We start from the raw sequence: 23,106 nt of genomic DNA on the forward strand, positions 1-23,106 counted from the left end.
AACTTTGCTTCTTGTTATAAGTACCATATTTGCCGGACTGTAACTCACATTTTTTCCATAGCTGCTCCAATACTCAGGTGCAATGTAGTATATATCTTTTATCAGCTTGTTATGCTGTGTTTTTAAGTTGTAGTCATCCAAAAAAAACTGTTAATAATCTATACTAACAAATGCTTATTTTGACTGTTGTTCCCTATTTTCGTATTAGTTTATTGTAGATGTAGTACTACTGAGGATAAGTTGTACAATAGTGAAAATATATTTTCTTTCCTTTCATTGTGCATTTATTTGCGAGTGTCACTTATACTCCAGTTTGATTTATATATTTTTATTCCATTTGGAATAAAATTTTGGCCAGAGTGACTTATAGTCCAGATATATGGTAATAATGGGCATAATCCTTAAATACACAGATTTGCATTACGTCACCAAAATGTCTACTGAATTTCTATGTTGAAAATTCACAATGAGTTTCCTAAATTGTAAAAAGTCCTATGACAGGGCTATCCAGGGCCTTTGAGAGAAAAATAATGAGGAAAAAAACAAATTGTTTCCCTGGAGGCACCTTTTTTTCAAATGATGAGCACACATGAGGACACCAGGTGACAGGGAAATAGTTTATTGCCCTTTCTAATGTGATCACGGACTACAATATTGTCAATAACTGAGCATAATATGGCCGTATGAGTAATGTCTTGTTTGGTAACAGCAACTAGTTGAAGCTGGAATGGTGCCTCTTTCTGACCAAGAGATGACAACCTGGTGTTTGGCTAAAAAACTTAACGTAATTCATTTGTACATGCAACAAGACAAACAGTATGTCATTATTTTCAACCCAAAAACATTTGTGGTTGCTTTTCCTCTGAAATGCAATCAACTGAGGTTTGACAGAAAATAGAAGAGGTAAAAAAAATGCCAGACTAACGGAACTTTTTGAAGTGTCCAACTTTGGATAAGTGTGTATAATAGTAACATTATTTGGCTTTTTCTCCCATAAGCATGTATACTGTATAATAAGTCCTATGGACAAATGCAAGGGTGTCTGATGCATTATGCTTATTTGTGAGTGCAATCTAAGGAAACTCAAGCCAAAAGTCAGACAATCAACCATGATGCAAAGCTCTTTTCGTTCAAGACACATAACAAATGGCATGAGAATTCAAATCCGCATTGTGGAGTGCAGCCTAAGGCATTTGAATGAGATGAAAGCAAGATGAGAAGTTCTTAAGTGCAACGGTGAAGAGATTTTCAAATCAGGGTCTCCCTTATGTGTTCAAAAGTTAACTAAATATAAAGTTTTGAAGTTAAGAGGCTGCTGTATAATTATTTGATGCAGAACAAATACTTTTTGTGAATTGTAGGCCATCAACTAATATGTTTTTAAAATAGTTTAAGCTAAACGCGTATATTTTTGGTTATGGATGAGGACAAGGAATATATTTTTATATTATATAACAGATTAGATGGAGGGCATGACAAGACTTAAAGCATCCAATTATTTTATTTAGGACCCATTATTTATCAAATATAAAGTGTTAAAATTCGGCACTTTGGTAGACTACATTTGAGCCAATGTTTAAAAGATTGCGGATCTTCTTGGAATAATGCTTGAATTCATTCATTCACTTCACTTTCTAAACCGCTTATCCTCACGTGTTGCAGGGGTGCTGGAGCCGCAAACAACCGTGGACAGATGGTTGGGGAACACTCTGAATTGGTATGCAGCCGATCGCAGGACAGGTTTCTCCCAAAAGAATAAGGTAATGCATTTCGAGTCATTATATGCAAAATGGTGGGAATACTGCAAGGCGTAGTTTAATAATGGGTAAATTATATACAGTGACTGATATACAATTCCAATGACACTAAGGTCAACATTCTACGGATACAAGGTGTGTCTCTGCGTTCAGGGGTGTGTGGTAGACTGACCATAAAACCCTAGTGTATTAACAACTGAATGTTCCTTTTATCTTGCCCTTACCCTTAGCAGATAAAACAAGACGTACAACAATAATGCAATATACATTAAATGAAACACACTAGTACAGTTTCAGAAACACAATCTCTTGCTCACTAAAATTTGATCTTGTAAGATTTGTTCATGTCACAGATGATAATTGTGTAAATTCTGTGGTTTAACATCTTCCCAAAAGAATGTGACAGAAAAGAATCAACATTGACTTGCAATTTTCACCTTCATTTTGTTTTATACTGTATGTTTATAACTCTGTCTCTCTCTGAACACATCAACTTTATTCAAAATATTGTGATTGGTTTACAGTTATTTATTTGTTACTTGATTTACAAATTCTACTAGATGTTAGGTTTTAAAAACATATCCAACTATAATCAACAATGTAAAGCCTTTTTTTTAGCTGTTGAGAAAAGCAGCACACTTGGAAATTATTTTTCTTAAGTCATTCGCTTATGCTCCTTTATTCATATTTTCTGATTAAAAATACTCAACACTCAATACTTACTCAATCTTATGCATTTCCACCAAGAGTTTACAGGAATTTGGGCCGGACCAACCAATCAATTCAGTTTTTTATAGGTCTAAAACAATGTTTATTTTAGCTTTTTTTTAGATATATATTTTTAGATTTTACAAAATGATTTTTGGACTAAAAACCCAGAAAAAATTATTAAAAAATGACAATTATTGATTTACAAGGGGGGGAAATACGGAAATTTAATATATATCTATACTCTTCATTTTAATTCGATCCTAAAACAGAAAGTCAGCACTCATGATTTACTTTCCGGGCCGCAAAAATGATGCGGCGGGCCAGATTTAGCCCCCGGCCCGCCACTTTGACACGTCTAAAGTCATTTATTTACCCAAGTCATGTAACTGAGAACCGATTTTTGTTTGAACATCAACGCTACAAACAATAAAGACGGTATAATAATAATAGTAATAAAATGATGTATGTATGCATGTACAGTGCATACCTACATCCATACTATGCATATGTACGAACATATGTACATACTGTACATATATACAAACGTACATGTCTAAATACAATGTATAGTCATGTATGTAGAACATATAGCCCTCACAGGAAAAAACTCACCAGTCACCATTATTTGAAAGTATACGAACAAAGCTGGATCAGGATTCAATCCTGCTAACATGTGCAAGAAAGACCAACTGCCAGTATCCTAACATCTTAGAAATCTGCGTACCTATGAAAAGAAAAACACAAATGAATATACGTCAGAAGCTCGAAATGCGGGTTTAAAAAATAAATATTTGAATGTAATTGGTCTCAAAGGCTAACTTTCAGCTCTTTTTTAAATATATATATATATATATATATATATATATATATATATATATATATATATATATATATATATATATATATATATATATATATATATATATATATATATATATATATATATATATATATATATATATATATATATATATATATATATATATATATATATATATATATATATATATATATATATATATATATATATATATATATATATATATATATATATATATATATATATATATATATATATATATATATATATATATATATATATATATATATATATATATATATATATATATATATATATATATATATATATATATATATATATATATATATATATATATATATATATATATATATATATATATATATATATATATATATATATATATATATATATATATATATATATATATATATATATATATATATATATATATATATATATATATATATATATATATATATATATATATATATATATATATATATATATATATATATATATATATATATATATATATATATATATATATATATATATATATATATATATATATATATATATATATATATATATATATATATATATATATATATATATATATATATATATACATATATATATATATATATATATACATATATATATATATAGTAGTAGTAATAGTAATATACTCGGTAGTATGTATCACCAAGATGTCAAAATTTGTAGCTTCACTAGGGAATGTTTGGAAATTGACGATTCTAGAGCATAAAACGGGGCAACTATCATGAGTTGGACATGTAAAGGAATCTTAAGGATAGAGGATATTTCTGTTCTATTGCTCACTCGAAAGTAGGTTGAATCAATATTTTACATTGTAAATGGATCACCTAACTCTGTGTGGAGATGGATTCAAAAAAGGATTGTTACACTGTTCCCATTTTTAAATAGGATTGGTTTACCATCTCTATTAACAGGATTAAGGGTATTATATGTCGAAGATCCCTGGTGGTTTATGCTGTTTGAGTTAAGATGTTTGGTTTGAGCTTTTCTCATCCATTTAATGAGTGTTTTTCTTATATTTAAACAAACAGCAAAGTAAAACATAGTGAGTTGCCATTGTGAAGTTGTGTTTCAGGGTGTGTTCATGACTCACTCAGTATCATCAGCAGTAAGAGTGTTGTAGCTTTGGAATAGTGGTTGCATGAAGAGCCCCAGTGTTCCTATTACACAGACTAGGATAAAGATCCACAAAAACAAGCGGTCTATCACCATGGCTACATATTTCCAGTCTTCTATTATCTGAAAAATAAAACACACGAGAGTTCAATGTTTGGGACCTGTTAGGTTGTCAAAGCTGAAAAAGTTTGACAAGATTCATATTTTAATAACGGGGTTGTGAATGCACAAGAAAGCCAAACACTTATGAACCATGCACTAACGTGCAATTAAGATTCTGTAATATTTATTAAGCATGGGAGTCGTCTGAAACTTTTACAATCTTAAATAGGTCTTAATATAATGCCAGAGTGTGTCCATAGCCTCGTGAAGAAAATGTGGAAATCAATTCAGTAGGTATTTTAGACTAGTTGTTTCAAGTAAAAAAGTACAAATAATACTCTCCACCACATGGTAATAAGTAGAAATCTGTACTTTAACTATTTCATTTACATTTATAGCCGGGTGTATTTAGGCTTTGTAGTACAGAATTCCATTAAATTAACAACTTTTGTATTTCTAAACACAATCAAACTACAATGATGTAATAAAATAACAATTAAATTATCTTCCCTTTTTTACCCCCATTACTATTAGTATATTTACACATCTGAGCAAGTGGCATATGGCCTGGATTATAAGGCTCACCCTCAATGAATGGCACATTTTATTTTTTTCCATATATAAGGCGCACTGGATTATAAGGCGCCCTGTCTATTTTGGAGAAAAATATAAGACTTAAGTGCGCCTTATAGTCGTGAAAATACAGTATGTTTTTTTGGGGGGGGGGATTTTTTGTTTTTATTCTGCGTGGAGGCCACTATTGGTTGAAGTACTATTGTTTATTCAATATATTTTTTGCATTTATCAGTGTCAGTACAGATTTTGTTGTTTTCCAGCCTTATTCTATTTCAAAGTTGACTGTAGAAGCTAAATACCGTATTTTCCGCGTATAAGGCGCACCACATTATAAGGTACATCGCATTATAAGGCTCACCCTCAATGAATTGCACATTTTATTTTTTTCCATATATAAGGCGCACTGGATTATAAGGCGCACTGGATTATAAAGCGCACTGTCTATTTTGAAGAAAGTTTAAGACTTAAGTGCGCCTTATAGTCGTGAAAATAGGGTACCTTAAAGATACTTGGACATATTTTTAAGTTTATCCTTACCCCTTCATCATCATCTTCAGTCTTCATGTGCTCAGCAATGTATTTCACCCCTTCCACCGCCTCTTCGATATCTTCATCCCACTGAGAGCGTAAAGGTCTGTGAATATCTGAAGACCCACCACCCGCATCTGGGATGTCTCCCACCCTCCAACAATACTTGTGAGCCCAGTCAGCATTCACGTAGAAGGAGTCAGAATCTGTTTGAATCCCACCAAGTCTTCTATTAGTGAACTGGTGCTGTTTATCAGTGTGAGAGGGACTTTTTCTGGTGGTATTTTTGTCACCATACTTCCGCCTCAGCTTGTCACGGACATTAGCCACACCTGGACGCCTCATTAGAAGGAGAGTGGGAAGTTGCACTAAGAAGAGAACTTTTACCCATTTAGGCATATGGTGAGTGGAGGGAGAGCGATGATGGACGTTTAGAACACATACGGTGGTCACGATGGAGAAAGTGACCAGCACCATGGTGAACATCAGGTATTTACCTAAAATGGAATGAAATGGTTGGAAGAGTTGTAGCCGATAAATTGACAGAAAAAATCGGCAATTATATCATACAATATGTAGTATAATCACAGTAATATAATAGACAATAAATCTTAAACATATGATTATGTATGGGGTCACCAACAGTGTAGCGCAAGGGTGTCAGACTCAGGTTGGTTCGTGGGCTGTTTAAACGTCAACTTGATTTCACCTGGGCTGGACCATTTTAGATATAATATTTAGATTATTTTTTTTATAAATGGATTAAAATAACTGTATTAAAAGCCCTGAATTTTCAGTTTTTTTTTTATAGATCTAAAACAATGTTTATTTTAGCTTTTTTATATATTTTTATATTTTACAAAATGATTTTTGAACTAAAAGCACATTAAAAAATGACTAAAAAATTACAATTTATAGATCTAAAACTGTTTATTTTAGCTTTTTTACATATTTTTATATTTTACAAAATTATTTTTGAACTAAAAGCACAGAAAAAATTGACTCAAAAATTACAATTATTGATTTAAAAGGGGGAATATCAGGAAATTTAATATACATCTATACTCTGCATTTTAATTTAATCCTAAAACAGAAAGTCGGCACTCATTATTTACTTTCCCAGGCCACACAAAATGAAAATATTCAAATTTGTATTTAGAAAAAACATAATAGAATTAATTCTCATTTCAAATTTAAAAACTAGCTTCTGAGTTTGCATAAGAAATTCAAAGCTTGTATCTTAATGTGCATAATAAAATAAAAGAATGACTACCGTACTCCGCATCTCATCACAAATATGTTAAATTGAGCTCAGTTTAATGTAGGACAAATGAGATAGGAACAGTCATTCTATTTTGAAATGTTCCCATTTCCATTTAGTGCTACTTTTCTTTCATAAATACAAAATAATCCCTAATTTAATTGGTTCGACATCTCTAATTGTGCATGCTAAAACTAAAAAAAAAAAGATATAACTCACCAATGAGCGGTACTGCAAGGGAGGTCGGGGGTACAATCTTTGAAATAAGTAGCAGGAACACAGTGAGTGCCAGCAGTACCGAGATGCACAACGTCATCTTCTCGCCACAGTCAGATGGCAGGTAAAACACCAGAATAGCCAAAGACGTAATCAGCACACAAGGGATGATCATATTAATGGTATAAAACAACGGCTTCCTCTTGATCACAAAATCATAGGTGATATCGAGGTATGTGATGTCATTGGGGTCTTCATTTTTGCGTCCCGGGAGCGAGACAATATCCCACTCTCCGCTAGGTGTGAAGTCGTCACGGCTGGCATAGTCACTAGTGAGAATCAGGTCAACTTCTGTGTGATCGTAAGTCCAGGAACGGAATTTGAGAGTGCAGTTCTGCTGGTCAAAGGGGAAATTTTGCACCTCAATGGCACAAGCTGATTTGTAGATAGCCGGAGGGAGCCAAACAATGTCTCCCGTGTTGGAGACCACCGTGTTGCAATAGAAGGACACTTCATAAACACCATCAGCACTGAGGTAACATGTTGGGGAAGGAGAGGTTAAGGATTAGTGATGTAGACACACATTGTGTTATTGGTAAATTACAATGCTCTATGTCAAGGGTGTCAGATTCGGGTTTGTTCGCAGGTCGTATTAATGTCAACTCAATTTCATGTGGACCATTTTAGATATCATATTTAGATGTATTTTTTTTATAAAGTGATTAAAAGAACTGGATGAAAAGTCCTGGATATCCCATTTTTTATAGATCTAAAAAAATGTTTATTTAAGATTTTTTTAATCATTATGTTCCATATTAAAGTAGAAAATAAAATTTGTTTTATATATTTTGAGATTTTACAAAATGATGTTATGAAAAACATGGATGAAAAATTGCAATTATTGATTTAAAAGGGGAAATCAGGAAATATAATATACATCTATAGTCTTCATTTTAATTTGATGCTAAAACTGAAAGTCGGCACTCATGATTTACATTCCCGGGCCACACAATATGGTGCGGTGGGCCAGAGTTGGCCCCCGGGCCGCCACTTTGACACCTGTGCTATATGGCAGTTGCTTAGAAAAAAAAATCGGAATCAAAACATAATGGAACGTATCCATCTATCCATATTCTATACTTCAGCGTTTCCCAAACTTTTGAGCTGTGGCACACTATTTGCATTTAAGAAAAACTCAAGGGATAACCATTTGAAAATCTTTTCAGTGAAAACTTTGTAACTTATTTTAACACATTTTCTTTCTGAATATAACATTGTATTGTCAATTTTTCGCAGCACACCTGACCATTGCTCACGGCACACCAGTGTGCAACGGCACAGAAGTTGGGAAACTGGTTTTCCTCATTACGGTTAGTTGGAACACACACACATTGCATGGCACAGAAAGGCAAACATGCATTCACACCTGGGGCCAATTTGAGTCTTAAGTTAACCCTAACATAATGGACATGTTTGTTAAATGTGGGAAATAGTTGGACATAATAATCAGACCAGCATTCTCCTTGAGAAAAATGTGAAAAGTAACTGTGTAACTTTCATGTACGTACTTATTATACAATACAATGTCAGGAAGCCAGAGAAGTTTGGAGGGTATTCGAAGTTTCTTGATGCCTTCAAATTTTTCGGGGTCCCACCTCAACCTATAATCATTCCATTCCTGTGGAAAGATGAGATAGTAAAAACTAAACAAACATTTTTTTTAATTAAAAAAGTCAATTAAACAAGTCAATGCTCTCAACTCGATATTTTATAAGTCAATCGTAAATTAGTAATCAAAGTCGAGTTTACATAGAATGTTGAGATCAGAGTCTCTACTTGTTTAATTGGGTTTTCCATAAAAAAAAATGAAAAAGCTAGTGGAAATGGTTGACTTGATATTTTAATTTCAAAAAAATGTTTTACAATATGTTGGACAATATTTACCTGAGACAGCCACAGGTTGGTTGTCATTATCTGCTCTCGTTCATTCTGGTAAAAAACAACAAAAATGTGTTAACCCCTTACCAGCGACTGGTAGTTTTTGATTCAGGGTATCAAACTCATATTTGTAGCAGGCCCACGTCATAGTTATTGTTTGTTTGCATCGGAGAGTCATCATTATTGCATTATTTCTTTTTATTGCTTTGTTCATTGGTCAAGTGGATATTGATATACTGTATGACAATGCTGTGTTCCAATTGGATTATCAGTAACAAAATATTGAGAATTACAGCATTTAATGCAAAATGTCTCCTTGGTTAATTTTGTTCATTCTAGCTGGTGTAAAGGAAGTATACGGTATATAATGATGCTTAAGACAACAACATTGAGGAACTGATAATGAATATACTCACGACACTGATGAGCTGCGACAGTGACACCCGAATAGAGATGGTGACCTGTTGACTCTTATTGACAGCCGGTCTGATTAGTTTGTTGTAGCGTTCTGGACCTAACAAGAAATTCACGAGGCGCTCTTCAGCACTCTCTGCAGTGCAGCCTATCAATGCAAAGCAAAGCAACACAACTCATAACATTGTTTTTTGTTGTTATATGTTATATACTACATCACGATTACATATTAAGCTTTTGTGGGGATAAAATTTCATACCCTGCCACAAAGTACATTTAGTTCTTGTAGAGATCTTATATAGGGGAAGGTACTTAGATATGAGAGGCCCCAGTATTTAAAATGTTCTTTAGACTTACATGGGATTTATCTAGCTTTCTCCTACATATATGTGGATTTTTTTTGCCTCATTCGTACTACATCAGTCGCCATTGGGCAAATTTCAGAAAGTACTGTGAAGTGGAAGAAAAACAACTTAGTCATCAATGAACTGACCATGCATGCGTTTGCAATGTCTAGAAAGTGTAAGGAAATGCAAGAAAATCTACGTGTGCAAAAAACAGAACGTACAAACTTCAAAAAATGAGGGCCGGAGCCAAGGTTCAAACTGAAGACCTTTATATGTTTTTCTTTTGCTCCTCCACACATCTAGCAAAAGAATGTGGTGAAAGACACAAGCATAGATTCCTACTTTTAAATAATTTAAACCATGACTTGAGGCTATCCTTGCCTTGAGTACAATGCATTACTCTGTTATCTGTCATACAACAACCGACTACGTAGTTGTAATGGCGCAGACGTGAAGTAGTGCTGATTCGTGATTTCAAACAAAGGGAAAAGAAATAAGAGGGAACTCTCTCGAAAACAAAGCAAGTCACGGCCCATTTTTTTTCATGCCAGATTTCTGCTTCCTTGATTGTGGGTTGAAAGTTCCATTGATAAATTATTAAGAGCACCCATCTGCCTCTAGGTAGAGATATTTTAAGTTAATGGACACCACATACAACCAGGTCAATGCAGTTGGCCACAAAAAAAGAGGAAAAAATACTGAACACTGCACAGCCATTTGCGTACACACTCACTGAGCCCATTATTTTCACCTGCAAGATCCAACAAGACTTAATATAAGAGTTTCAACCCTAAACACTATTTAGACTCAAAGACATTATTTCTGTACTTTCTCATATTGCATTATGATATTGTTTGTAAACCAAAATTAGCCAAATTAGTGCAGTAGTATGAAGCAGTAATACTGTTGAGAACCATAGACTTCCAAATTTAACTCAAAAGGATGAAAATGCGAAAAAGAGACAAAAATTGACAAGAAATATCTTCTTTATAGTGTTGGAAAGAATCTTAATGAATCTTACCTGTCATTTTACTTGCAAAAAACAGCGTGGTCATCAGTATAACGGTGTTGATCTTCATCCTCATCCTGATCTTTGGAAGCCTAATAACTCATTTTTGAGGGATTGGATTTTCTATAAATCTAAAATAGATTAAGTCATTTGGTTTAGGTGTTTTTTTTTTGTGCAACATTCACAAAAAATTAACAAATGCTCATTTTTTTGTTGCAGAAATGCTCTTTGCAATCACAAACACAAATTTAGAGTTTGAAGCAAAAGAAACATTAGTTCTGTCATTTCTTTAGGTTTGCAGAATGGTCCCCCTTAAAGTTAACATGCATAGTCTTGTGGAGGAAATCATTTCAGTCCTCACCTGTAAAATTGTATCCTGGTCAATTAATTCTGTTGAGTTGCAAATTAATTTGGTGTCCTCTCAAATCGCCCTAGCTCCTCCTTGCTGAAGATACTTCAACTCAAGTAAGGTCCACAGAGATCCTGGGACTGGAGCTCCGAAAGGGAGAAAGGAGGAGCGTGTGCGTGTGTATTCTTTACGTCATAACACGCTTCTGCTCTGCTGGTATATCTCGTGCATTGAAATGCAAAGAAATATCCACGTAAGTCACTTTTACCTGAATATTCATTTATTCATTAATTCATTTTCTAAACTGATTTATCTTCGGGGGTGCTTGAGCCTATCCCAGCTGACTTCGGGCACGAGGTGGGGGACACCCTGAATTGGTTCCTAGCCAATTGCAGGACACAAGGAGACAAATAACCATTCGCGCTCATACTCTTACCTAGGGGCAATTTAGATTGTCCAATCAGCTTACAATGTATGTTTTTGGAATGTGGGAGGAAACCAGATTTGGTCCCCGGACCGCCAGTTTGACACCAAAAAAAAGTGGTACATTGTACTTTTTTTTTTTAAATCGAATCCGAAAACAGAAAGTCGGCACTGATGATTTACTTTCTCAGGTTGCAAAAAGGCATTGACGAATCCCTACGCCTGCGAGAAGGCCTTGGTGTCACAAAATCGAATTCAAATTGGTTAAAGCAAGTCTGATCGACGCTTGTTTAATAAACCCAACAAGCAGAGACTGCAGAACTGATTGTGAAGGCCTTGAGGCAGATTTCTGACCCTGGCAACAAATAATGGCTGAAATGTGATTGGTTAAATGCTTCAATATGAAAACATCTGGAAGCAGTGCAACCAGTGGGAAATGACAATTTGGAATTATTTCATAAGTAATGATGGACAAAATATAATATATGATTTAGATATTTCTTAGGCCAGCATAGGAGGACTTGAAGGCCCTGACGGCACAGCACTGCGTTTTAGTCCGTTTGATTAACAGTAGTATTTTCTATCCAAAAGATTTCACACCTATGACAAATGTATACCACCAGATGGCAATAATATTCTTACTGAGGGTAAGACGACTAATTGTGTGCATTTGAATTTTGGGAGAAAAAAAAACAAAAAACAAATGTTGAATGAGCATTTCATAGTTGAATTGGTTTATTAAATCAAACACATGATGATGATTGTTCCTCCATTTTTATATCTGCATATTTTGGCCATAGTAATATGACTGCTAAGTCATAATACTATGGCTAAAATATGCAGATATTTTTTCATAACTACATCAACACAAATAACAGTAGTCAGTGTTAAGTAGAGTGCAGTATCCAGAAACTTTGAAGTCCACCTGAGACTTTTGATTGTTGAGTCCTAATTTTCATAACTGTTCATAGTATGCAGACCTATTTGGAACTGCTGGGTGGTCCTTTCTTGCCTTTGCTCTCAGCGCCTTTGACCACGCTAAGCGGCTTGTGTAGGGATGTACTCGCCTTCTGCGTCACATCATGTTCAATCTTGTTCCTAATGGCAACTTCCAGATCCTTAGAGAAGACACAAAATACAGAACTTCATCAACAAGAGCTCTGCCAATGTTGTACATCAACACAAACATGTAATGTAATTTATTCCAATACTAGTACCGTATTTTCTGGACTATAAGTCGCACCAGCCAAAAAATGCATAATTAAGAAGGGAAAAAAAACTAAGTGAAAAATATGGTATGTATATAATTGTTGGTCTAAAGTTATTAACAACAATGGCATCGTAATAGCCTGAAAATTGGGGTGTATTTGACCACACAGGCCATGTTAAGAATAGAGCATCATGTTTGTTTTTGTAAAACATCTTACCTTTTTTAGCTTCTGTTGTTGGATGACTTTAAGCTTTTTGGGTGCGATGATCCTTCCTTTAATAAAAAACAGATATCATTACTTTTTTTTCTGAACAATTTTCACTATATAATACTCAGTGTTAATGATAAAAAGAATGGAGTATAAATTTACCAACAAAAATGTTTAAATGAAGAGCGGCCCAGTGTTAGAGTAGTTAACAAATCCACCTCACAGTTAGAGAGTTCAATTCTCGGTGGGTTCTGACTTTCATATGTGAAGGATCCACGTTAAAAATGGGCGTGCATGGGTTTTTTCCGGGTACGCTGGTTCCCCCCCCCCCCCCCCCATCCCCAGACCATGCATGGTAGACTAGTTGACCACTCAGAAATGGTTGTTTGTCTCATTGTGTCCGGTGATGGCTAGCAACTATTTCAGGGTGTCCCCCGCATGGCGGCTGAAGTCAGCTGGGATAGGCTCTAGCACCCCTCAACCACCCGCGCAACTCTTGTGAAAGAGGTTTGTTGTTTTAAATATTACTATTATTATCTATTCTATAAAATCACAACTTAAGAATTTTATCGTTATAAGCATGTTATAGTTTCATTTAGAAAAAAAGAGCAATATCTAAGGAAACTGGGATTGTGTATTATCATAGGTGACGTGCAAAGCTTTTAAGAGAAACTAACTATGAAGGCCCCATTCATCTCTGGTCACAGACTTAAAGAATGTATCTATATTCTCTTTTTATGTTTTTATGGTTATGTTTGTAATCAATAGGCAGGCAGTCAGTGTAAACTGAGGCACGACGAAGCCACGTGAATTTGCTGTTTCAAACCACTGATTAAGTCCACGTTTTTCCCGTCTAAATTCAAACAGCAAAAGATGCCAATCGTACCTCCTTTCTTCAGTCCCTTCTGCTTGTTTTGTTGATGTTTTTTCGCAGTACCAGGACGCTGGGCTTTAAACTTCTGCGCACCTTGGGGCATCTTGGCTAACAGGAAGCGTGGATCTCGATTTGTTTTCTACCAACGTGATCCAGTTTCCCCTATAGCGCCATCTATTAACCATTATGGCACATAACACCATGTGAGTATGATTTTTTTTAAAAAGCGTTTTCACTTTAATTGTATTCATTTTATTCTTGTGTGAAAAGATTGAAGCTGATTGCATTGTATCCATTTACATATTAGAAAATAAAATGGGGAAAAGGTGAACATAACAAAATTAGACAAAAACCCTATAATGCATAAACAGATCTTAACTTGTCATATAGAAATACAAATTTCACAAAAGATTATGCCAAAGCATGGCCACAGATCAGGCATGTGTAGGGGCTCTAAAAGGCAGCTTTTTGGAACAATATACAGTTCAAGTTTATTATAGAAATCTCTAAAGTGAGTCCCAATGTAACAGCCTACAATGTTAATTGAAAAAAACATAAGTGTTGTCATAAATAATTGTCATGTTGAGCTCAATAGACAGTGGTTGAAAATGTTGTTGTATTCTCCTGTTCTCTACAGTTTGCTTTATCAACTTTGCAACCGGTTTCCTCCAACATTTCAAAGACATGAAGGAAGGCTGATTGTACACTCTGGAATAAAGGTGAGTTGATGTAAAATACTAAGTAAAAGTGTTACTCAATATTTGGTAAAATTAGTGTACTGACAGATAATGTTTTATAGCATCAAGACCACAAAAATGCCGACTATTCTGTCATCTTCAAAACATGGATATTGAGGTGGGAAGACAAACAACCTCGTGGAGCACGGTAAGCAATACCATCTTTTCCACATTCAATATGGCGGGACAATTTGGGCGTGGTTATGCTATTGTGGACATAGCTCCGTAGATTAAGCACATGCGCAGTGTGTCATCCTTTAGAACAGCCTTTTTGGACGACTAGCATGACGAGGCAAGGTGTAAGGCAATTTACTTATATATATGGTGGTGGCCATTTAAATTCTGACCTTGGTCAGGCGTATTAAAATACACACATAAAACATATTTTAAAAATTCATAACATATATTTGATTCTAATACGTTATTATGAAAAGAATGTAGTATTTTCTGTGCATTTCACATCTACGCCTTCAGTATTGCTACGTCTGAATCAATACAACTCTCAATACTTTTTTATGGCTATAAAACTTTCGCAACAGCTACAGCAGCAACACATTAGAAAACATCAATGGTAACCTGTATTATTTAGGAATACATATATTTTGCTCGATACAGTTTGGTAGCTCTGCCTAGTCCACTCTATCACTAGCCAATCATAGTTTGTGAAAGCGATGACCTATGCGTACGCCTGCGAGAAGGCATTGTGTCGCTAACTCGAAATCTGATTGGTTAAGGAAAGTTTTATTGACGCCTATTTTATGCTTCAGGGCTTGCAGAAATGATTGTGTAGGCCTCCAGGTAGATATCTGTCCCTTGGCAACAAATAATGGCTGAAATGTGATTGGTTAAATGCTTAGATATATAAAAACACAATTGTAAGCAGTGCAACCATGGGAAAAGCAAAGAAATGAAGCTGACAGACAATTTGGAATTATTTAATAAGTATTCATGGACAAAATATAATTAACACCAGTCTGTGATTCAGATATTTTTTGGGGCCAGCAGAGACCTTGCAGGCCCTGATGGTCCACCACTGCTTTACTCTCATGAGTGCAATATACAATTAACATGGTGCGTGTGGTTTGAAAAAAAGAATGGCTACATATATACTTTCAGTGGAATATTTGATAAGTAATATTGTATGATAAGGGCCCATTAAAATGTTGACCTTTTTCAAAATGATGCATAAAGGCTAATAAATGAAAGATTTGAAAGGCAATCCCACCTAAATATCTACACAGACAAAAAAAGTAAATGTTAATATAACATTTTGATGCCAACATGTTTCATTTGAATGATCTAAACCAGGAGTGTTTTTTTCCTTCTACATGTATGTACATACTACCAACAAGGACACAAATGTATGTGCAAGTGGAAAGCAGTACTTTCAGAAACCATCAGTAGTCAGAATCTTAACTTTTATATGAAACCCAGTCAGATTTATAGGGATGTCTTTTTATCCTGAAAATGCCCCTCAATCAACACTCAGAATTTGTTTCCAACTCAATTGAAGGTTTAGAATCCATTTAACACCCACAGAAAGAGAAAGAAGCATCTCTAAATTATGCACAGCATGACAACTGTGAGATTGGAGTAATTATAAGAAAAATACAGAAAGTAATAATGGTAACTGAATGAATGTTTGACTCCCTGCAATGTATTTATCTTGTGTATTGTGTTTGTGTGTCTGTGTCTTTGTGTGTGTGTGTGTTTTCCAAATCAAAATTGAATTACAACATAACTGTGTGTCTGATAGTTAAATTAGTGTTCTTGAGTGTCTGAAAGTAAGGTGCAGTGGCGCCAAAGGGCCAACAGTTGGGCATCTAGAGGGCAGTGAGGCGGCCAGTGAGGGCTGCCTGAAGCTCTGAAGGGAGGAATAAGCCCAGCTCTGTGATGATGCCTCCTGTGATGAGCTGGTGGGGAGTCACGTCGAATGCTGGGTTCCACACCTCAATACCTGCAGATTCGTAGTCGAAGGGACAGCAGACAAAAATTGAAGAAAGGCGGTGATAAGTAATTTTCAATGTGCAAACAAATCAAACAGTCAAATCTAAATAACAGACAAGCACAACCCAAAAAATTGTTGGGCTGAACTGTACCGCTAGTGTTCTGTACTTCAAACGGCATAACTGAAGGTTAACAATATAATGATTACCTGAGTGAGACGAGTATTCATTTATGCCTGCTACTTAAAATTGTGGTGGTAATTTACAGTGAATTGCACTACATTATACTCTCCCACAGTGTTTCCCAACCACTGTACCACGTAAGAGGTGGTCAGGTGTGCCGCAGGAAATTACAAGTCATACATTGTAATGTTCTGAGAGAAAAATCTTTATGAGAATAAAATTTAACTTTAAATACATTTGAACAGGCTTGCTAGGTTAAACTTGATCATTAAAATGCTTCATAGCAGACACGAAGCAGCATCTGACATGAAGATTAATTTTCTCCTTTACACACGAGTAGTTTTCTCAAAGTTGTGAGTTGCAAAATTAAGGTCTTTTGTGCGGTCGGAAGTTTAACGTGAGCAACGCGGCTACCAGGCAAAGCAAGTTTTAGTTGATACATACTAAAACAAAAATTTCAAATAACCTGAATTGTGTGAGCATGAGCTCACACATTGACATGAACAAATAGCTTTTACTTACCAGAAGCAGCAATTGGGACTCCATTTATACTGGTCAGTTCCTCAGGCGGACGAACTTCGATGATGATATCCCTGCCACTTTCCAGGCTCAAGTCACATGACGTGCTTGGAGCCGCCACATAGAAAGGAATCCCATGATGCTTGGCAGCAATGGCTAGCTGGTATGTTCCCACTTTATTGGCTGTGTCCCCATTGGCAACCACCCTGTCTGCACCTACCACCACAGCTGGGAGCGAAAGTCAATAAAAAAAAACAGGATTAACAAGAGACCGATGTGAAACGGAAATGAATGAGGAAAAACCAGAACCTGTGATGTTCATTTCTCTCATGGTGAGGGCCGCCATGCTGTCAGTGATGAGCGTAGCAGGAATTCCCTCTGCTACAGCTTCGTAGGCCGTGAGTCGAGACCCTTGATTGTATGGTCTGGTCTCTGTGCAATATACACGTTTCAGCTTCCCCATCCTGTGGAGGCTTCGCACGACTCCTGCACAACCAGACTCATGCTTAGACTAACACCACAAGGGTTAAAATAGTCCCCTCTCACAATGAAGTCTCACCTAGTGCAGTCCCGTATCCAGCCGTGGCAAGTGACCCGGTGTTGCAGTGTGTGAGAATTGTCACTGAGTCTTTTGGGACACCCGAAAGGATATGCTGGGCACCAAAGTCACCGATCTTTTTGTTGTCATTGACGTCTCGTGCCAGCATGTCTTCAATCCAAGCTATTACACTATGGGGTCACAAGATGTTTGTATGCAATTTACAAGCATGAACGTAAGAATATAAAGGTAACATAATACGCATAATGGACCGGCGGCGGTCGATCAGGTTTTTTTATTTCATTTTTGTGACTATTTTCATCGTATGCTTTTTTTGTGGGAAAATCACGTAGAATTACGTAGACGAATATTTTTGTGACTATTTTTTTGTAAATCTGCAACACTAAAAATATATTTTTGTACACCTGTGATTGAGTAAGATTCCAAATTCATAAAAAGAACCATAAACCACTAAAAATTAACCAATTGAAAGAACCATTCATGAATTTTACGACGCAGACGGGGCGCAGACACTTGCAGAATCCTGCCTATCCACGACCTCCGGTCAAACAAGTTAGTTTTTAATTTTTTTTTTACATGAGCACCCCAAGCAAAATGACGAAACCCATAAAGAAAGAAAACCCCACAATGATCAATTCTTTTTGTTCAGTATCTTAAATATGTGCATTTTTAAATGGCACAGATAAAGTTAAATTAAAAGTTAGTTGTACCTTTCTCTCAGCTGTTCTGTGTTCTTCTCCATGCTCTCGTTCTCAGCAAACTCCATTAATTCGCGGGCGGCACGTCCCATGTTAACAGCCGTGGGCCTGGCCGACGTCAGGTGACATAAAGATTCTCGGATGAATGTCACCGGGTCATCGCCACCTGCCCCTGCTTTTAACTCCACAGCCAAACTCAAGCAACCTACAATGGCAATGGCTGGAGCACCCCGTACCTTGAAAAGAGAGGAGGTTGTTAAGCACAACGAACAGCAACTGGAAATCTTCATTCATTCATTTTCTGAACTGCTTATCTTCAAAAGACTCGCTGGACCCTATCCCAGCTGAAACAACATATTTTACAACATATTTTACATTTTATTTTAAAAAAATTCCTTACTATACTTGGTCATTTCTAAGAAAAAAAAGCCTTACTATACATTGTATAGTAAGGTTTTTTATCTTAAAAATTACCAAGTATAGTAATGGAATTTTATTAGAAAATGACCATGTATAGTAAGGCTTTTAAATAAAATTACCATGTATAGTGAGGCTTATTTTCTTAAAAATGACCAAGTATAGTAAAGGATTTTTTTTAAAAAATGACTATATAAAGTAAGGCTTTTTAAAAAAAATATCACCATGTATAATATAGCTTTGTTTTTAAAATAGCCATGTATGATAGGGCTCTTTTTTAAAGACCTTTCTATATATTTGTAGTCAAGACCTTCCAATAATGAACAAAATAAAGTGTGACTGATTCGTGGTGTAGAGGTTAAATCGAGTGATTTCTATGGGGTTCGATTCCCAGATGGGAAACATTTTCCCTTAGTTGTTTCTATATAGTTGTAGTCAAGACCTTCCATTATTGACATAAGAAAGTGTGGCCCAATTGTGGCATAGAGTTTAAGTCACATGACTCCCATGTGGGAGACCTGGGTTCAAATCCTGGTTGGGACACATTTTCACTTAATTGCTTCTGTGTTCTTGCAATCAAGACACTCAAATGATTATGGAGGAAAGTGTAGCTATTTGGTGGCCTAGTGGTTAACTCACTGGACTCTTGTCTGGGAGACCTGGGTTCAAATCCCGGTTGGGTCACATTTTCACTTAGTTGTTTCTGTGTGCTTCTTGTCAAAACACTCAAATGATTACAAAGGAAGTGAAGTCCCTTGGTGACGCAGAGGTTTGTTCACTGGACTCCCGCCTGGGAGACCTGGGTTCGATTCCTGGTTTGGACACTTTTTCCACTTGGTTGTTTCTGTGGACTTCTTCTAAAAAATACTCAAATGATTACAAAGAAAAGTGAAGTCACTTGGTTGGCGCAGAGGTTAGATCACTGGATTCCCGTCTGGGAGACCTGGGTTCGATTCCCTGCTCGGACACTTTTTCACTTAGTTGTTTCTGTGGACTTCTTCTAAAAATACTCAAATGATTACAAAGAAAAGTGTAGTCACTTGGTTGGCGCAGAGGTTAGATCACTGGACTCCCGTCTGGGAGACCTGGGTTCGATTCCCGCTGTTGGCACTCATTTTCACTTAGTTGTTTCTGTGTACTTCTTGGAAAGACACTCAAATGATTACAGAGAAAAGTGTAGTCACTTGGTTGGCGCAGAGGTTAGTTCACAGGACTCCCGTGTGGGAGACCTGGGTTCGATTCCCGTTGCCGTCGTTTGGCTGAAAATACTTGGAAAGAAGAATTGGTCAATGGAATAAGAAGAAGGAAAAAAAAAAAGAAAATTCTTTTTAATTTATATTAAACACTTAGTCATACTTTTCAGCAAAAGGTTATATTCCGAACTGCCTTCGGCAGTTCGGAAGACACTTGATGGACCTGTATGTGCGAAAGGCGTTCTCGGGTCGGCCTTCGGCCGACCCTCGACCGCTTGCTTGGTCGGTGAACCGCCGACACCGGGAAGCGAACTCACGTTCTCTCCGTGCAAAGGCGAGTGTGCAACCCACTACACCAACTCGTGCCCCACTTATACATAGGTGTTGAAACGTTTTATCCAAGGAAATGGGGTCAAAACACTTAGTCATTTTTTGGACAAAATGCTTCATCCACCATTGAAGACTTATTAAGTTAAACACTTAGGCATTTTAACTTATTCTTTGAACTGAATATTTGGAAAATCTTTGCCGGCACTGGGAATTGAACCCAGGACCACACCGGTGGCAGACTGATGACTTAGCCACTGGGCCACCAACCAATTAGAGAAAGCAGTAGTACTTATAGTTTTATCCAAGGAAACGGGGTTAAACACTTAGTCATTTTTTGGACAAAATGCTCCATCCACCATTGAAGACTTATTCAGTTAGACACTTAAACATTAATACTTATACTTTTACCTGAACAATTGTGGGAAAATCTTTGCTGGCACTGGGAATTGAACCAGGGACCAAAGAGTTGGCAAACTGATGACTTATCCACTGGACCACCAATTTATAAGAGAAATCTGTAGTACTTATAGTTTTGTCTCTTTTCACTCCCAGGTCATACTTAGTACTTTACACTTAACTTCAAATGGGGAAAAGTTAGGTAAGATTACAAAGCAGGATTTGAACCCTGGTCCAAAGAGGTGGGAGGCAAATGACTTATTCACTGGGCCACAGGCTTCCAAAAATAATCAGTGGGATTTATTATTTTGTCTGTTACAACTATTAGTATGGTTAGGCTTTTTTCTTTATAATAATGGCATATATTGTTAGGCTTTTTTGGTTAAGAAATGACTTAGTATAGTAAGGCTTAAAAAATACATAGTAAAATTAGGCTTAAAAATGACATAGTATAGTAAGACTTAAAAATGACATTGTATAGTAAAGTTTTATCTTAAACAACTACATAGTATAATTAGACTTAAAAATGACATAGTATAGTAAGGCTTCAAAAAATACATGGTATGTAAAAAATTGCAAGAGATGACTCCTAACACAAAAGAATTGTAAATTGGAGCACTTTTCATCCAAACTTTCTTCTGTATGTTACTTGTGATCATTTCTGTCCCCTAGGACAGCGGACCTCTAACTTTTTCTCACTGCGGAACGGTAAAGTCCTTCCTATTTTCTCGCGTATGCACAGTCTGACAACTTAAAATAGAAGTGTTGAGGTGAAGGGGGCTGTGTGTTCCACGGACAACGTCCACGACGGCAAAAATAACGTGCCAAGCATAAGAGCAAAAATGTATTATTATTATAACAACTTTTCTCATTTCAAGTAGGAGGTCGAGATTGAAAATATTTATTTTTTCTGACAGACCAGTACCAGGTGGCTCGCGGACCCCTGATCTAACAGAAGGCGAGGAAAAAGTTTGAGATCATTGCTTGGAAATCAGTAAAGCAGTTAGTCATTTCTCTCTTATGTTAAGCTACATCATCATGACATCACTGATTTGCTTCCTGCACAATTCTTCATGCTGACACAACCTCACATCACACTTGTAACTGCCGCATGAGTAAAACTGAAAGACTGAGGAGCATCTTTGGATGCTTCCTCCAATTGATAAACAAATCCACCAGCAAGTCCACATCCTATGTTAAGCTACGTCTTTCACGTTTTTAATGATAAAATGCATTGGGGATGTCACTGAGTGTAGCACAGGACTAAAACACGAACAAAAACCATGGAAAGGGTCATTAATAATTCATCAATAAACGCTCCAAGAGGAGAAAGGAGGGGTCCGCTTGAAGGGTGGCAGTATTTGAACAGATTGTCTCCCTTGCACTAAAAGATTAGTAATCTATACAATTTGGGTTTTGGGATGGGCGAGAGGGGGGGGGGGTGCATGGAAAACAAAAACAAAACAAACCCCCCAAAAATCTGGGCCGTGGATAGCTCCAGCAGGGCCACACATGGGTGTACCGGGAGCACAAAGGAGTCGACGGTACATGCGCGCATGCACGACGGAGGAAGACGCACATGTAGCCGGCGTGTATTGAGGGAGTGTACCGGAGCTTTACCTTCATGGACTTGATAGCCTCGTAGGCGTCCTTCACCGAGCGGATGTCATCGTAGACCGTCTGTTGAGGCAGTAGCAGCTGGTTGAGGATCTGCAGAGCCCCGGCACGGTAGCGGATCGCTTCCAGCGTCATGACCGACACAACGAGGCAGGATGATGGGGAGGAGAACAGTACGGACGGGCGGACGGTTGTCTGGCGCGCACACACATACAATTTGACACACGCACACCTGAGCACTTTAAGATCCCCTTGAACCACTAAGCGGAGCCTGTGAGCCGGCGAGTAGAAATAGGAACAACGCTGGAGAAGGTTTTTTGGGATGAAGAGAAGGAATGGTAGACAGGCAGGAGAGCTTCACCTACACTGACAGGCAGGCAGACACGGAACCACGTGTCCACGATGCAGGAAGTGCTAGGCTCTTAAGTCACGCCCACCGGACTCTCTCTCCAATGTGATCCCGCCTCTCGTTGTACCCCTGCCCCATCCCCCCATTCTCTTCTCTTTCAGCCCCTTTGTAAGGGGGAATTTCACATTCAAAGCAGTTATTAGCATAACACCAAAGCTCCCGTCTCCCCCGACAATTGAG

The 23,106-nt window shown here is 36.7% G+C and overlaps 3 protein-coding genes and 2 long non-coding RNA genes across 5 annotated transcripts in view; 2 read left to right on the plus strand and 3 right to left on the minus strand.

The window, feature by feature from the left end:
- Positions 1 to 11,454, plus strand: part of LOC144197643 (uncharacterized) — a 30,934-nt gene extending 19,480 nt beyond the window's left edge. Inside the window, exons 3-5 of the long non-coding RNA XR_013326560.1 lie at positions 1,663 to 1,760; positions 8,447 to 8,520; positions 11,294 to 11,454. This is a non-coding gene — a long non-coding RNA (uncharacterized LOC144197643). The remainder of the gene's footprint in view (positions 1 to 1,662; positions 1,761 to 8,446; positions 8,521 to 11,293) is intronic.
- LOC144197640 (neuronal acetylcholine receptor subunit beta-2-like) lies at positions 604 to 11,433 on the minus strand. The gene is made up of 9 exons (XM_077718138.1): positions 11,220 to 11,433; positions 10,871 to 10,989; positions 9,505 to 9,650; positions 9,095 to 9,139; positions 8,719 to 8,828; positions 7,154 to 7,680; positions 5,683 to 6,170; positions 4,445 to 4,590; positions 604 to 3,192 (listed from the first exon to the last, which is right to left on the minus strand). The coding sequence occupies exons 2-9, from the start codon at positions 10,932 to 10,934 to the stop codon at positions 3,177 to 3,179; spliced, it is 1,542 nt and encodes a 513-aa protein (XP_077574264.1). The 5' UTR covers positions 10,935 to 10,989; positions 11,220 to 11,433; the 3' UTR covers positions 604 to 3,176.
- Positions 11,455 to 12,336: 882 nt separating the features above from the next.
- Positions 12,337 to 14,098, minus strand: c6h19orf53 (chromosome 6 C19orf53 homolog). Its single transcript, XM_077719564.1, has 3 exons — positions 13,935 to 14,098; positions 13,058 to 13,113; positions 12,337 to 12,748 (listed from the first exon to the last, which is right to left on the minus strand). Exons 1-3 carry the CDS (start codon positions 14,023 to 14,025, stop codon positions 12,611 to 12,613), a joined length of 285 nt encoding a protein of 94 aa, XP_077575690.1. The 5' UTR covers positions 14,026 to 14,098; the 3' UTR covers positions 12,337 to 12,610.
- Positions 13,686 to 19,341, plus strand: LOC144198512 (uncharacterized). Its single transcript, XR_013326730.1, has 4 exons — positions 13,686 to 14,125; positions 14,560 to 14,641; positions 14,722 to 14,807; positions 18,623 to 19,341. It is a non-coding gene; the product is annotated as an uncharacterized LOC144198512 (long non-coding RNA).
- Positions 15,579 to 22,925, minus strand: mri1 (methylthioribose-1-phosphate isomerase 1). The gene is made up of 6 exons (XM_077719563.1): positions 22,521 to 22,925; positions 18,577 to 18,800; positions 17,867 to 18,036; positions 17,617 to 17,793; positions 17,311 to 17,535; positions 15,579 to 16,616 (listed from the first exon to the last, which is right to left on the minus strand). Exons 1-6 carry the CDS (start codon positions 22,650 to 22,652, stop codon positions 16,483 to 16,485), a joined length of 1,062 nt encoding a protein of 353 aa, XP_077575689.1. The 5' UTR covers positions 22,653 to 22,925; the 3' UTR covers positions 15,579 to 16,482.
- Between the last annotated feature and the right edge of the window lie 181 nt (positions 22,926 to 23,106).

The sequence above is a fragment of the Stigmatopora nigra genome, chromosome 6 (genome assembly GCF_051989575.1).
Source record: "Stigmatopora nigra isolate UIUO_SnigA chromosome 6, RoL_Snig_1.1, whole genome shotgun sequence".
Classification (NCBI taxonomy): domain Eukaryota; kingdom Metazoa; phylum Chordata; class Actinopteri; order Syngnathiformes; family Syngnathidae; genus Stigmatopora; species Stigmatopora nigra.

Excerpts from the sequence above, each read along its gene's own strand:
- LOC144197640 (XM_077718138.1), bottom strand. The coding sequence starts at position 10,934 with ATGAGGATGAAGATCAACACCGTTATACTGATGACCACGCTGTTTTTT. Across the intron at positions 8,829-9,094 it reads CCAACCTGTGGCTGTCTCAG|GAATGGAATGATTATAGGTT; the intron begins GTAAATATTGTC and ends ATCTTTCCACAG. Across the intron at positions 4,591-5,682 it reads CTGAAGATGATGATGAAGGG|ATAATAGAAGACTGGAAATA; the intron begins GTAAGGATAAAC and ends TTTATTTTTCAG.
- c6h19orf53 (XM_077719564.1), bottom strand. The coding sequence starts at position 14,025 with ATGCCCCAAGGTGCGCAGAAGTTTAAAGCCCAGCGTCCTGGTACTGCG. Across the intron at positions 13,114-13,934 it reads GAAGGGACTGAAGAAAGGAG|GAAGGATCATCGCACCCAAA; the intron begins GTACGATTGGCA and ends TTTTTATTAAAG. Across the intron at positions 12,749-13,057 it reads AACAACAGAAGCTAAAAAAG|GATCTGGAAGTTGCCATTAG; the intron begins GTAAGATGTTTT and ends GTCTTCTCTAAG.
- mri1 (XM_077719563.1), bottom strand. The coding sequence starts at position 22,652 with ATGACGCTGGAAGCGATCCGCTACCGTGCCGGGGCTCTGCAGATCCTC. Across the intron at positions 17,794-17,866 it reads TGGATACGGGACTGCACTAG|GAGTCGTGCGAAGCCTCCAC; the intron begins GTGAGACTTCAT and ends CTGGTTGTGCAG. Across the intron at positions 17,536-17,616 it reads GAGAGAAATGAACATCACAG|CTGTGGTGGTAGGTGCAGAC; the intron begins GTTCTGGTTTTT and ends TTTCGCTCCCAG.